This window comes from Conger conger, chromosome 3 (genome assembly GCF_963514075.1).
Source record: "Conger conger chromosome 3, fConCon1.1, whole genome shotgun sequence".
In the NCBI taxonomy this organism is placed as follows: Eukaryota; Metazoa; Chordata; class Actinopteri; order Anguilliformes; family Congridae; genus Conger; species Conger conger.
The window spans coordinates 61,425,279-61,440,337 of record NC_083762.1 but is presented as its reverse complement, the minus strand read 5'-3'; the positions used below and the strand labels follow the sequence as shown (position 1 = coordinate 61,440,337).

At 40.8% G+C, this 15,059-nt stretch overlaps 2 protein-coding genes across 3 annotated transcripts in view; one reads left to right on the top strand and one right to left on the bottom strand.

Annotated features, from left to right (window-relative positions):
• Positions 1 to 455, bottom strand: part of aox5 (aldehyde oxidase 5) — a 31,211-nt gene extending 30,756 nt beyond the window's left edge. Inside the window, exon 1 of the mRNA XM_061235199.1 lies at positions 402 to 455. Within this exon, the coding sequence (XP_061091183.1) occupies positions 402 to 455 (54 nt within the window). The remainder of the gene's footprint in view (positions 1 to 401) is intronic.
• A 3,485-nt stretch (positions 456 to 3,940) lies between these two features.
• bzw1a (basic leucine zipper and W2 domains 1a) lies at positions 3,941 to 12,101 on the top strand. Of its 2 annotated transcripts, XM_061236390.1 has the most exons (12): positions 3,941 to 4,054; positions 5,406 to 5,479; positions 5,605 to 5,781; positions 5,870 to 5,964; positions 6,741 to 6,806; positions 7,688 to 7,823; positions 8,446 to 8,555; positions 8,808 to 8,978; positions 9,386 to 9,532; positions 9,976 to 10,114; positions 10,822 to 10,944; positions 11,291 to 12,101. In XM_061236390.1, exons 2-12 carry the CDS (start codon positions 5,416 to 5,418, stop codon positions 11,320 to 11,322), a joined length of 1,260 nt encoding a protein of 419 aa, XP_061092374.1. In that variant the 5' UTR covers positions 3,941 to 4,054; positions 5,406 to 5,415; the 3' UTR covers positions 11,323 to 12,101. The 2 variants fall into 2 exon arrangements, with proteins under 2 accessions (XP_061092374.1, XP_061092375.1); XM_061236391.1 differs by lacking the exons at positions 3,941 to 4,054; positions 5,406 to 5,479 and having other exon boundaries at positions 5,704 to 5,781; positions 5,870 to 5,875.
• Positions 12,102 to 15,059: the final 2,958 nt, after the last annotated feature.

Genomic DNA, 15,059 nt, shown 5'->3' with positions numbered 1-15,059 from the left:
TCCATACCACAAAGAGCCCTTGGCATGTTGTCACAGAAGCTAGAGGATTATGTTGCATTAATGTACTTTATTTTTGTACTGTAATTTGTTGTTGGAATATTATAACTAGAAAGCACCGTAGAAAGACAGCTTGGAGCGAACAGTTCCTGTCATGTGAAAATAAATCACTATCAAATACTGTACTCCCAAACACACATGAAAACAATAGCAATAGCACATGTAATGTACACACCAAGATTTCAGATCACAAATTCATCCACACATTTGGAAGAAAATCTAGATCTAGGATCCGCCCTGCAATAGGGCTTAAGGGATCTGACATAGCCCATACCATTGTGTTTAGCATGAACCTGAATTTTGCACTGAATGCCATAACCTAGAAAATGAGGAAAGATCCTTACCTTCTTCCCATTTATGAAGAAAATCAGCTCACTGCACTTGATGGGAGAGGACATTACGGGGAAAAAGACTCAGACTAATGACAATCAAGGCTTTGCACAGCTTTATTCCTGGGACCTTTCTACAGTAACACTGGGTTATCATCACATGTGAGAAGCATGTCAATTGGAGCTTGTCAATTGGTTTCACTGAAGAAGCATCACAAAAAATGTATTGGAGGACAACTTGACAAGCATATCGTCTTCTCACTGGCTCACAGGCAGGGTCTAGAAGTTGTGCTTCTAAATTCCCTCCCAACTGACATTATTTTAACACTGAATGAAATGAGGAAGTAATGGCCCACTTGATGTTCAAAAACAGCTTGTTTATTCCCTTGAAGGAGAGGGACCAGGGGGCTGTTCCACGAAGCAGGTTAAGAAAATCAGTAATTAATTTGGAAAACCGGGTTTGAGTGAACATAACAAGTCAGTTGGGAATTCATGATGAACCTGCATGGAAAAGGATGCAAGTGTACTTTGCCCCATTCAAGGTGAGGATGGTTTGAGAGGCAAACGTGTCTCCAGGGATCACAGTTGAAGAATTGCAGAAGATGGCTGCATCCTAAAGTCTCCAAAAATACAATATATAGGAAGTGTTTGGTTGCAAGTATTGCTGCGAAAGGTGGTGAAATTAGTTATTAAGATTAAAGGGGCAGTTGCTTTTTTGCAGGGGTGACATTGGTGTTTGATACCTATTTTCCATTAAATAAATTAAACAATATATATTTTTATTGTTTTATACTTACTCAGACTCCCTTTGTCTAATATTAAGCTACATTTTGTCTAAAGTGCTGAAACCATGTGACAAATATGCAATTATAGAGGAGATCGGGAAGGCAATGGGCACTATATATTGGCAAATAGTTTAACAGAAGAAGCGATATAGTATTAGTATATTATAGTGAGCGTGGTAGTGTTGGTTGGCACTTCCATTCAACAGCAAATTATGTCACCCGTTTTAAAACCAATCTCAATACTATTTTGCTAGAGCAATAGCAACAGGCTCGCCAGCCACCAATTTTAGTGTTGCTACTGTACATTGTGCCATTTATGTGTTATAGATACCCTTTTTATTCAATTTGAATTTTTAGAACCTCAAAATAAAAAAAATGTTTGACCCATAGGTGAAACACAATGCTAACTTGACTGTGGCTAAGTGAACATTCTAAATGGAAAAACGTTATAAACGTTATGATACCATGTTTTGCACCATTACTGCATGCAGGTCATCACTAGATTACACAGCAGCCAGTCACTCTCTGTCCAAAATTTTATTATTTTATTATTTATTATTATTATTACACATTATGCAACACTTTTTTTTTTCTCAATTTGTGAAAAAGTGTCGGATACAGAAAAACTAGGGGCCCAAAAAGGGCCAGCTAGCTTGGTGTACATGAACAGAAAACTTTTAGCTAAATCGCCAGGTAGCTATGTTAGTTTAATAATATTAGGCTAGTCATGAACACCTACAAAGTGAGTTCACTTGGCTAGCCAGCTAGCTCCTAGCTACAAGACAAAAAAGGCAGTGACAGTGTTCATGGCAGCTACTTAACTAGCTCGCTAGCCTATAGTTAGGCTTTTAAAAGGAGTTAGGCCTATACCTTGCTAGCTGGCTAGCTAACTGACTGGCTGATATGTGATGTTTCTCATTAACGTTACCCATGAGAGAACATACAATCTCGCTAGGAGAGGTAATTTAATATGCAAATAAGTTGTCGTGTTGATGGCAGACAGTTGGTGTCTCCTTAAGATTTGACTGAAAAAATGCGTTTCAGACAGCATAATTATTGTTGAAATGGAAACAAATGACACTAACTATACTTTTAAATCATGCATCGTTATGCATGCTGGCTACTTCAAGTTCAACCAAGGAAAGAAAAAAAAAAACTTTTTGCCAGAAGATGGCATCCGTGTAGGCCTATAAGAAATGTGGAAAGCTAGTTAAACAGCTAGTGGGCCAAAAAGATTGCTTCAGCAAATTTCTCAGCCAAGGGTTTTATTTTTAATGCATATTTATAATGAGCTATCAAGGAAATGAATCGCTAAAGAAAAAAAGTTCTAAGTGAAATGTTTGCATTTGCTGAACGCCTCAAAATACAGGAAATGAAATTGATCAGCCCTAACGCTAACATCAGCCGGCTCTCCATCATATTCCTAGAGATAATCAAAGTGATTTGTGGGTGACGCTATCGTTGGGTGTCTGTGAATGCACGGTAGTTGGCCATGACTTTGTTTAATTGGTCAATTACTGTTGGACAAATGTCAATAATTATGTATAGGCCCATATATGCACATACTGTGGACTATATATGGGGGCGACATTGGTTCAGGCGGTGAAGTTGGTTGCTAGTTGGAAGGTTGCCGGTTCAATCCCACCCTGGGTGTGTTGAAATGTCCGTGAGCAAGACATCTATTAATGACTCACACTAGTTAAAAGACGTTGGGTGATAGAAGAACCTATGTAGTCCCAAAGAGGACACATTCGACATGTTGGAAATACATCATGCTCTAGAAAAGTGCTAAATATAAAACGCAGCGATTTTTTTCGTGATTAACATTGAAATAGTTCTGACCACCTTCATTTCCATAGTTGACAATCAATTAACACATTTCATTTTCAAGATCTTTATTTGATCCCGTGGCAACTCATAGCCTCTGTTGTGTAACCTTCTTGACAAATAATAATTTAAAAAAGAAGAATAACACAAAAATTAGCAAAACTGTGTAATATGTCAAATCCGCGAGTTAAAGGATGATATAGGCTAGCCTAACCGCCGTCTCAATGATCTCCTTGACAGAAAGTAAGTAAATAAATATCGTTTTCAGTCGTCTACATTCTCGACTCTATAATAGCGGCTGAAAAGATGGGTTAGAAAGCACATTTCTGCAGGCAGTAGTTAGCTAACTATTCCGATTGAACGGGGATAGCTATTGGGTCCAAAAACTTGAAACATGGAGGAATGTTTATGAATTCTAACATTTTTACTGATAAAGCCCGTGTGAGTATGTGTCTGCCTCACACTTGGAGGAAATTAACCATCGGGGGGGTGGTGGTTCCAAGTTATCATGCTTATTTATATTCCAAAATCCAAAGAGTAACTCTGGTATGATATAAATGTAAAGCAGTTATAAATTGTGAAAAAATTAAAATAACCCAACTAATGTGATTTAAGTACCTACAACACAACACAGTTGCATATTGAAACTCAACAATACACTGCACTGCACGAACAATGGCATCAGCCAAACAGGTCCAGTTGAGGACGTGGCAACTATGGGGAAAAGGAGGGGGGGTTTAATTACATTATTTGATTAAAAAAAAACATCCTACGCGTTTTATTCACATATGGTAAGGTTTAATTTAATTAAATATATGTACTCTTTATGTGTGTTTATTTGCAGATTACAATTAATGATATTAAATGTAATCTTGTGTCTTCCTTTGACCCGTGATTCCCCCTTCAAAGTGTAAGGTTCCACATTTTATCAGGCTGGCGCCGCCGCACTTTGTAATATTTTATTTGTAGGTGAGTTTTTTTTGTTGGAGCAGAGGTTTAGGATCGTGTCGCAGTCATTCTCGGTTCTCTAACTGTTTTTGCTCTGAATTAATTTCGGTGAGTCGCTTGTTATTTTCTTGCATTTGGCTTTTGCTGATTTACATTAGATGGCTAATTTTTGTTCAGAGTTTTACTTCGTTGTCGTGTCAGTCCCCGTGGCAGGTCTGTAGCCACCCAGCCAACCCAGTGGAAATGTGTGGCTGACTTGCTAGCTAACTTTGTGGCCTAATTGTAAGCCAACGAGGCATTTTAAAAGCCGGTAGTGTGACTGGTAGACGGGGCACTGTCGTTTCAAACGTTGTTTTATTATTATTCGGTGTATAATGCATGTATATAGTAGGCCAATCGAATTACCACATGTTTCACGTTAATATTTTAGGCTTTTTTTACGTTCGCGTGTGCTAATACTACCAGTTACCCTGGTAATTATGGGCCTAAGTACCGCTAGCTGTTTAGCTAGTTATTATTGTACGTTAGCAAATTGGCTAAGTAACTTTGTGTCAATTTGTGTCTTCGGGTTTTGACTTATGCGGGGTAGCTAGAATATGGTGACTGGCCTGTTTTTCCGGGCTGATCTGGTTTGAGGAGTTGGCATGCTGACCAGGACAATACTGAAGCAGTCCGCTAGCTTGGTGGCTAACTCGGACCCCTGGAGTTAACCGAGTTACGTTGAGTAGTTATGTCATTTAAATCCCTGGCAGTGGTGACCATTTTGTGCTAAATTGGCCAATCTAACGTTATGAAATCTAGCGAAATTGGATGACGCTAGCTAGATTTTTCATTTTTTATATATATTTTTTTCTGAGTGGGTACCTGTTGAAGTTTGGATTGGACTCGGATGCCATGGTAGACGACATCGATTTCGTAAATGCGTGGTTTTGTGACATTTGATTTTGTGACTTATCCACTACGTTTTCAGTTTTATTAACCGAACCAAAAACCCTATTACAGCGAAACGTGTCGAGACAATGCCGTGAGTCGACCTCCTTTGGGCCTGCGCAGTTGGAGCGAGAGATCGCCTAAGTCTGAGGGTCGGCCTCTGTTCTCAAATGATTTCTTGGTTAGAATATTATTTCCCGGTTTTTCCAATGATTTGGATGAGGATTATCTAGATTCACTAAACTGCTGCCATTTTTAACACCGATTACATTCATAGCTAAGATTTTATTTTTAATTTCTTTCCCGTAAGTGGATGAACGTGACCGACCGGAAGCGATGGTTTTCTGGGAAACGTAGTCCAAAGAGCACGCCCTGCTTAATGGCAGCAAGTCGATGCTACTTTAAAGTTGCACACTAGCTTGCGACTTGTGATATGGAGTTTGTCTGGTATCTTTCAGGAGAATCTCTCGAACCAGTCACTCAATATCCAATATGCTGTACCATTTTAATGTATGGTGTTTGTTCACAGGGTGTCTTTTATGAATAATCAAAAGCAGCAAAAGCCAACGCTAACCGGCCAGCGTTTTAAAACTAGGAAAAGAGGTAAGTTATGCACTTTATGAATTTTCTTTTCGTTATATTGCATTTAATTTTATCCAGTTGCATTCTTTTCAATTTTTCTGTTTTTTGAATGTTCATTTTTTGTCCTGTAAATCTTTCTTCTCCAGATGAAAAGGAGAGATTTGACCCTACTCAGTTTCAGGAAAGTATTGTTCAAGGTCTGAATCAAACTGGCTCTGATTTGGAAGCAGTAGCAAAGTTCCTTGATGCCTCTGGCGCCAAGCTTGACTACCGTCGCTATGCAGAGACTCTCTTCGACATCCTGGTGGCTGGCGGAATGCTGGGTGAGCAGGACCCCTCATCCATGAATTTCTTTACCCCCTTTTTCAGACTTCCAGTCTCAAGTCTAAAGAGAGTTTTTGGTTCTTGTAGCCCCAGGTGGTACTCTGTCTGATGACATGACCCGGACGGAGTTCTGTCTCTTCACTGCACAAGAGGACCTGGAGACCATGCAAGCGTACGCTCAGGTAGGCTTCCATTAGTAAGACCTTCCTATTAGTTCAAAATCCCAGACGTATGCCCCATTGAATCACAAAAAACAGTTAAGCGACAGCTGTCTGTTCCGGAATGCATGCTGCTTTGTTTTCATTGATCGAGAACCTTGACAGAATTTGGCAGAAATAAAATGCTTTATTCCATAGTCAAACCTTTGTTTAATACGCAATATTCTGAAAGGATTTCTCTACTGTGAATCTCTCATAATGTGCTGAGTTACCATTTCTGAACATGAGGGTTAAATGGAAGGCACTGCAAGCTCCACAAGCAGGCTTGTCAATATGATGTACATGGTGGAGTGTAATCCAGCTTTGACCAATGAGTGTTTTCCGAATGACTGTGCCGCCATCAAATTGCAGGCACTCACAGATTTTACATAAGTTATATCTACAAGTTTATATTTTATTCCCTGCAGTTGTACAGCTGTGATATTACTGACATCTAATTGGCTTAACTATCAAATCTGTCATTTTGTTCTTGAACGAAATTGGCAGAATTATTACAACCTGTCGATTCTCGCAATTGTTTACGATTGTGATTTGAGGTATAGGTAACACTGTCTAGTAGAAAGCCTTTTCAAGACATTGTTAAAACCCAACTTGAGAGATGAGAAATATTTTCCAAGGCACATAGGCTTGAATGGTTCCTGCTTTGTATTTGTCTTCGTCCTTTTCCCATTGTTTCTGGTCCATCAGATCTGTATGAAGTGGTAATACTGAACTGAACTCACTTTTTTTTAACCTTCTAGGTTTTTAACAAACTAATCAGGCGTTACAAGTACCTGGAGAAAGGGTTCGAAGAGGAGATCAAGAAGGTTGGTCTGAGGGTTTTATTTAATTTATACCTTGAGCATCAGTTCCCTTAAGTTATGAAATTGTATTGCTTAACCTCTTGCTTAGAATGTAAATGTCGGCTATCTAGTGAAACTGCTGAATGCCCTGTGAAATGTTGGTTAATGGTCTTGCTTAATGGTATATCCAGTTATACAACTACATCGTTTACTGAGACAGTGCACCCATAAAATACATTTGTGCGGCGCTACTCAAATCCTGCGGGCTGGCGTGTCTTCAAGTATTTGCTCTGAATATGCAATACACCCCCTGATTTCACCAATTGTTTTAGCTGCTTCGTTCAAGTAATGCCAATTTCTCATCAGGTGGTGTAGTGCATGGTTTGAAGCAAATGCCTGGAGTTGAGTGGCGCTGCATTAGTGAAAGAATAAAATGACCGTGTAGCAATGTTTAGAGAACTTTGCTTAACTAAAGTTGCAGGTTTGAGTCTAGTGACACACTGCTGTAGTACCTAAAACAAGATTCTTAATCTGAATTAAGTAAATATTCAGCCCCTGAATGACCAGTGTAAAATTAAAATGGTAGCTATATTAACCTAAGCAAAGATTTTTTTTTCTGACCAAGCACAGCACGGCAATTTGAGTGGATGTTTGTAGTGTCTTGCAATGATTTCAAGTTTAACCTTTAATTCGATGCTACTCAACTCCATGTCCTGCTTGCCGCTGTGTCTGCAGACATTTGCTTCAACTACACTATTCCACCTGATTTCACTAACCAAGCAGGTAAAGTAATTGGTGTAATCAGGTGGTGTAGCACACGGTAGGAGCAAATGCCTGCAGACCCTGTGTATTTGTAGTGTAAATGCTCATTCTGCTAATGACCTGTCTTTCTCTCCTTTACATAGTTGCTGCTGTTTCTAAAGGGTTTCACTGAGTCGGAGCGCAACAAGTTGGCGATGCTAACAGGCATCCTCCTGGCCAATGGAAACATATCTGCCTCCATTCTGAGCAGTCTCTTCAACGAGAACCTTGTCAAAGAAGGTGACCTTCTTTCGGTGGCTTTGGGGGGGGATGGAGGAAGGGAAATTCTAAGCTAACATTGAGCTAGACAAGATGAAAATGCTTGCACTTAAATACTGCTCTTCCAATGTAGAGCTGGAATTTAATATGGAATCCTTAAATGTCTCAAGGCATCTTGATGCGAAAGGCGCATACAATGCAATCCCACTGCCAAATTTGGTAGGTCTGGTTAAAAAGCTGTAGCAGTAGTGTAGAGAATTGATTGTATAAGGATACGAGCAGTTTTTGCTCCCTTGGTTGTAGATCTGTAGTCATTCTTCAGCCCTCCTGTGCTGTGCCATGAATATGGAAGTCTGAATGGAAAGCATTTATACTGGGACAGCCTTTCGTTTGATTGGGTTTAGTTTCATTTCAGGCTGTTCATTATACAAAAATTCAGTTCCAGTCTTTGCATGAACTTCCATCTAGCACGCCTGGGATTTTTAAAGCTTTCTTTTTGAATGCCTCTAGGCTTGTATAACGCCGTGCCTTGTCTTCCTGGAACCTGCCCTGTTCAGAGCATACACAAGAAGTTCAGGTCTCTTCCATTACCCAGATGTACTAGCAAGCAGAGTCATTTCCTTTCTTCCTCTGCCTCTTCCAGGCGTTTCTGCTGCCTTCGCTGTGAAACTGTTCAAATCATGGATCAACGAGAAGGACATCAACTCCGTCGCTGCCAGTCTACGCAAAGTCGGCATGGACAACAGGCTAATGGTAACTGCTGCTTTCATTTCGGATTGATCTCATCACTTCTAACATCGCTTCAGTTGGCAACTAAATGTAACTTTCCAGAATTAAATGCATGTTTGCTTACTAGAAGCTGTGAAAATTTGTTAGGCATTTCAGATATGAATTGCATATCAGGACAGTCATTTCACTTTTGGGCCAAAATAAATATTTTGAAATCTGGACACTACTTTCTGCACTATTCCACTGAGCTCCTCTCGTCTTTCCGTCCTCTTGCAGGAGCTGTTCCCAGCCAACAAGCGGAGCTGCGAGCACTTCTCAAAGTACTTCACGGACGCCGGGCTTAAGGAGCTGTCCGACTTCGCCCGCAACCAGCAGTCCATCGGTGCTCGCAAGGAGCTTCAGAAGGAGCTCCAGGAGCAGATGTCCCGCGGGGACCCGTTTAAAGACGTGAGTGCGTCCCTGTCACCGTAACGTCACCCAGCGGGTGTGCGCCCTTCCTGAAAGTCCTTCCGCCAGTATAGCCAGGCTCCTTTTCCGCTTCATCGGTCTTGGCTAATACACAGATTGACTCCATATCCCCTTATGTTGTCCTGAAATGGGTCTGGTGGAATACTGCTATGATCAACAGTAGACTCGGTGCAGCGACTGACTGTAAATGGGTTGCATTCCTGCATCTAAATCGATTGAAATGAAATGGAAAAGCCAGCAGTCCCTGAGGATCACCAGAACCCAGTATTGCCAAGTGAACTCAAGAAACATTACCGCAATTGGGCGTCCAAACATATACCTACCTTTTGATAAAGTTGAGTTTAGGAAACTGGTTAAGCTGAAGTCGATTGTCCTCCCCTCTGCAGATCATTGCCTATGTGAAAGAGGAGATGAAGAAGACCAGCATCTCAGAGCAGACGATGATTGGCATTGTGTGGACCAGCGTGATGAGTTCCGTAGAGTGGAATAAGAAAGAGGAACTGGTAACCGAACAAGCCATCAAACATTTGAAGGTGAGCTGGGCCCCTGGCTTCACTTGATGTGAATTTGTAAATATTCAAAAATGGTACCGGAGGTAAATTATGAAGTTGCTCATGTTTCAGTGCTTTCTCAGTTTTGCTGGTAAGCATTTGTGTGACTTTGACTGTAGTAGTAGCTATTTCAGACTGGATTTGGGGTTAAGGAACTCTACTCTAGTGCTGCAAATCGGACATTTTATTTATTATATATTTTTATAAATCTTCCATTTCTGCTTGACAGAAATATGCATGTTCTGATATGCATCTTTTTTGGGGATGTGTTCTTTTAATGATTGGTCTTAATTTCTGTAATGCATTTCTAATTTTGGTTTTGACTAACCGCTGAAAGATTCCCTTGTTAAAGGGCTGAGGTTTCCCCCTTGGTGATCTTCTGCCTGGCTCTGAAGTTTATTTAACTCTACCACTTTCTGTCTCAGCAATACAGCCCACTCCTGAAGGCCTTCACTTCCCAGGGCCTCTCAGAACTCACCCTCCTGCTCAAAATCCAAGAGTACTGCTATGACAACATCCACTTCATGAAGGCTTTCCAGAAGATTGTGGTGCTTCTCTACAAAGGTATGTTCTCAAGCCCCCAGTGAGTGTGTTGATCCTGTCATGACTAGTGTCACTTAAGACAGGTTTTAAAGTTTCTGCATTGAGAATTACAGCTAATCATTTTAATGCGCATGTGCTCAACTTCCATCATTGAAATGTCTGCTCCAGAGTGAAGTTACCTTTGGCCTAAAGAACCCTGAATGCAAGGACTGTAGGTCAAAATTATTGCATGAAACTAATGTACAGAAAGGATACACTCCTTTTTCTGAGAAAATAAATCTATCCAGAATATAACTCATAAAAGTACTGCTATTACAGAATGTGCTTTGCTAACACTGACTTAAAAAGAAAGTGTTTATTATTTGGAGAGGACCTTTTTAGGTGTAGTGACTGATTAATGCCCAAACCATTGGAGAGCCTAAAACCATTGGCTGTTTTTTGTTTGGAGCCATTTAGCCCTTCTCCTAGTTGAATTGTAGTGTGGCTGCAATTAGGGTGTACTTCTGTTTCCGTAAAATATGAAGAGGCTATAAATGCATACATATTCTTGTCCAATGTGGTTCAATGCACTCACCATTGTCCTTGAAGAGACACATTTTCCACCTATCTTTTCCCTGCAAGACCAGTTGGCTGGGAAAGGTCTGTCTGGATGAATATTTGGTGTTGGATGTTTTTGGGCTGGGATGCTCTGCCTTGTTCCCCTGAATAACGCTCCTCTCCTGACACAGCGGACGTTTTGAGTGAGGAGGCCATTCTGAAGTGGTACAGTGAAGCTCACATGGCAAAGGGAAAGAGCGTGTTCCTCGAGCAGATGAAGAAGTTCGTAGAGTGGCTGAAGAACGCTGAAGAAGGTGAGTTTAAACGCGCATACCCGTCCTGCTGTAGGGTTCTGCTGACTGCTCTTCAGTCAGATTTCATGCTTTTGAGAATTGTCCAAACCCAAGTTACTGATTTCTCTTGTATGCCAGATTTGAAAAGTACCTTAATAAATTATCTTGGGATAGTTTACTTGGACACCATGTGTAGCTTGCCTTTACTTGTGCTTGTGTTGTCAAATTATAATTTGTTAAATTTTATGTTAGTGTGTGGAACTCAAGTTCTTTGGTAGAACATTGATGTAGTTGGTAAAGGTATGAACTGAGGATGGTCTGAAATGCACACGTGGGTGAGCTGATTACCGGTTTGCCTGTTTTTCAGAGTCCGAGTCTGAAGAGGAAGAAGCGGACTGAGGGCTGAAATGAATATGTGTGTTTTAAAATAAAGTAGCAGCAGGAGCAGTAGAATGTTTTGTTACAGAAGTGCTTGTCTTTCTATTTTTTTTTTTCTATTTTTTTTTTTTTTTTTTGTTTTCTATTCTACCTCCTATATTTTCTGCCGTAACATTTAGATGTAATTTAAGGGCTTGGTCATCCCAGTGATTTTAACTCCCTGTTTTCTAAAGCTAATAAAGTTTACACTCGTATAGCATCAGTGGTTGAACCCAATGACTATGAACTCGCATTTGGAAATCCTGACTGATTGACCCTGGCCGATGCATTTTCTTTTTCTTTTTCTGCCTCTCACCCCCCCCCCCCCCCCAAAACATTCCATTTGAATTACAACTCCTGGCACCCTCAATCTCAAAATTACGGTTTCTAACAAGTTGGAGTCAGCTTGGGTGTTTTGAGCGATTATGAGTATGCCTTCAAGTGTTAAGAGGCACTTTATCATTTATGTAATTGCCTTTTTTTGCCAAAGGAAGTAGGCCCTGCTTTATTTTTAAACCAGATTTAAGTATTTCCCCCTCCCCGATTTTGACACCACTGTACAAAAGAAATTATGCGGCAGTTTAACAAGGCACTGCTGACGGAGAGCTGCTATTGAGGAGCTGCCATTTTGACGCTTTTCTTAACCTGCAGTGCCAGCTCAATGGTTAATATTGATCTTGTTTTTTTTTTGTTTTGTTTTTTTTCCCCTTATACCCGAATATAAATTTGACTTTTTAAGAAAATAAAGAGAATCAAAGTAATTGGTTCTGTGTTCTATTTCTTTTGTATGTGTAATGGATTCAATTGTTAATGGTTACTGTCCCCTTAATCTGAGGTTCCTTAGGTGGTTGGTGAGTTGGTTTCCGACAGAAATTGGGCAAAAAGTTGGGCAAATTTAAGTTTGGTGTAATCCATGAAATTGACTACATTTTCAGCTCATGAGATTTGTCACCATCTTGTGGTAGAATTTAGGCCTACTATTTGGGCCTACAACCGGTGTTCTAGTTAGGGGTTGGGGAGTGGCTGTGAAAGCAATTTTGATAAACTGGAAATTCAGGACTAAATGTTTCTTAAAGAATTGACGGGGGCTTTATGGATAATTTAATCATCTGGTCTGAGAATTTGCTGCACTCCGATCTTGGTAGAGATTTTATGCATGTCGACACGTTCTATCCCCTCACTCCCCAATGTGGCAGCACGCAGAAGTGATTCTAAATGATGCCGAGGACGAGGTTTCAGGTAAATGTCACTTTACTGTGCATGTGCCTGCAGAATGATTCGGTGAAGTGGTGCAGGAAGTCCGTATTGACTATGGAAATTGGCTGCTGTGCCAAGAATATCCGCTAGATGTCTCCTTTAGGGTTTAGTGTTGCCCAACAGATTTATTGTGGAGGAAAACGTCATTGTGAAACTAACAAACATGATTTGTGAGCCGTTATTTTTTTTCTGAAAGGATTGAAGTTTACAAGTTCCCTTCAACATGGCTGTATTTCCTGATTTTTCTATGAGCATATCATATTGCATTTGTGGCTGTAATATGATTGAGTTGATAAGTTTTCCCCTTTCTATTGTTTCAGTATGGTGTCAGGATTTGTAAAGCCTTACAGGGTAGTGTACGGTGTACTGATCTTGGGTGAGTTCTGCCCTTTAACTTGTGCTTGTTAAGGTCAGGCTTTAGACTGAGGAAATCTACTTTTACTCTGCTTTGGATACGATGGAGTCAAATAATTCTGACATGTCTGAGTACCGGTTGCAGACTGCAAGTGTATCCTAATGATTTTTCTGTGAAGTACAAGCTTGAACCAGGGCAATTTTATAGAGCTGCCGGCAAATTAAAAACAAGGCAGTTGGTTCGAACAAAAAAAACAAAACCGTACGCCGACCTGCCCTCGAGCACCGGAGTTGTGCACCCCTGATCTAAAGTAATGAGATTTGTGCTAAGAGATTTATATTCTCCGAAGTTAACTATTCTGTAAGTCTTTACAAGCCGTGATCAGTAAGAGAGACTGCCTCGACACTCGATCAACATCGCTGGGGATTTTATTTTTTATATTCTCTTTAAATTAGCTATTCTGAATTCCGTTACCCCTGCTGCAAATGCATTCATACTTTACCAGTGAAGGAACATATAACCTATCTTTCGACCACTGCGTTTACATTAAGCCTTCGGCTATTACTATTATTTTCCGCACTCTTGCTCTTCAAGTAAAAATAGAAGCGGGTGTATTTTATACTTTTTATGGCAAGCATGTTTCCTCCGTAAAAAGCAGGTGTCTGAAAGACTTGGTACAAATCCGTTCAGTGTCCTGGAATCTTTCTGAGCCTGACAAGTTTGCACCTGCCACAAGAAACCCATCATTGATCTGAATCAATTTCACTGAGGATTGCTAATATGGGATCTCTTTCATAACCTATGTGAATGTTTCCGTTGGGTTGGAATGGTTTGAATCGGGCTCAACCGGGTTCAACCGAACACTTTCGTGGAATGTGATGTTGCCAGATATTCGCGCAATTTAATAGAGCATACAGGAACCAGGTTTGGGAGACCTTTTGGATTAAATGTTTAGCCTCCCATGTTTTAAAGCCATACATTTTGATTGAAACCATGCACCGAACAGCTGGTTGAACAACCTTTAAGCTGATTCAGCTTTTCTTCAATGGGGTGGCCAATGCGTTTTGTGCACGTGCCACACACGGGTGTTGCACCATCCTTCCACTTCTGGTCGCCTTCTGTCACTGGCGGAGTGCCTATTTACACCGCCCTCCCCATCTTTAGCACCAGGAATGGCTTTTAGAGCAAAACCTCTGGGTCTAAATTAGGGCGGGGGCGGGCTTCTGGGCCGGAGTGCTTAAAGGTTTGTCTGGCAGCCAATTAAGGCTTTTAGTAAATGGTGTGTGGGTTCTTTAGCCAAATGACTTTAATAAATTAATGGCTCTGAAACATTAGAGAGAACCAGTAGTCTCTCAGACAGTGGTAACCAACCCTGTTCCTCGATATATCATCCTGCAGGTTTTCACTCTAACCCTAACAAAGCACTCCTAGGGATCTGCATTGAGCTGCATTGAGTCAGGGGTGCAAAATTATGTTTGAAATGAAAACCTACAAGATGGTAGATCTCCAGGACCAGGGTTGGAGACCCCAGCTCTAGGACTTTATTCTGATGCCCACAATCTAAATCAGGGGTGTCCAATCTTATTCAGAAAGGGCCGGTGTGTGTGCAGGTTGTTGTGTTAGCACAGGACAAAGACAGCTGATTATACTCAAGGTCTTGATTAAAGACCATGATTAGTTCATTAGTATGATCAGGTGTTACTGCTGGGTTAAAACAAAAACCTGCACCCACGTTGGCCCTTTTAGGATAAGATTGGACACCTCTGGTCTAAATGTACAGCCCTTCACCATGACCTTGTGGGGACTCGTGACATTTGACTTCCTGCATTTCCCAGTTTGGCCCATACGTTTGTCCATCTGTAAACCCACGCCCCTCTTGGTGACGACGGTTTTGTCCCTTCTTCTGTTCTTAGTACTGCTCATTTCATTCACATCATGTTTTTCCCCTTCAGGCAAGCCGTACTGCAATTCAGTACAAAGTTAAAGGCATATTATAGAAGACGGGGACGCACGCAATTTCATACGCGACACTCATTTCCCGATACATTATGCGTGTTTGCATTTGAATGTTTGCTCAGGTATGAAGTTATAATTTAGATGTGCCGGC

Coding starts and splice junctions, on each gene's coding strand:
- bzw1a (XM_061236390.1), top strand. CDS start 5,416: ATGAATAATCAAAAGCAGCAAAAGCCAACGCTAACCGGCCAGCGTTTT. Junction 7,824..8,445: donor CGAGAACCTTGTCAAAGAAG/GTGACCTTCTTT, acceptor TGCCTCTTCCAG/GCGTTTCTGCTGCCTTCGCT. Junction 8,556..8,807: donor GCATGGACAACAGGCTAATG/GTAACTGCTGCT, acceptor GTCCTCTTGCAG/GAGCTGTTCCCAGCCAACAA.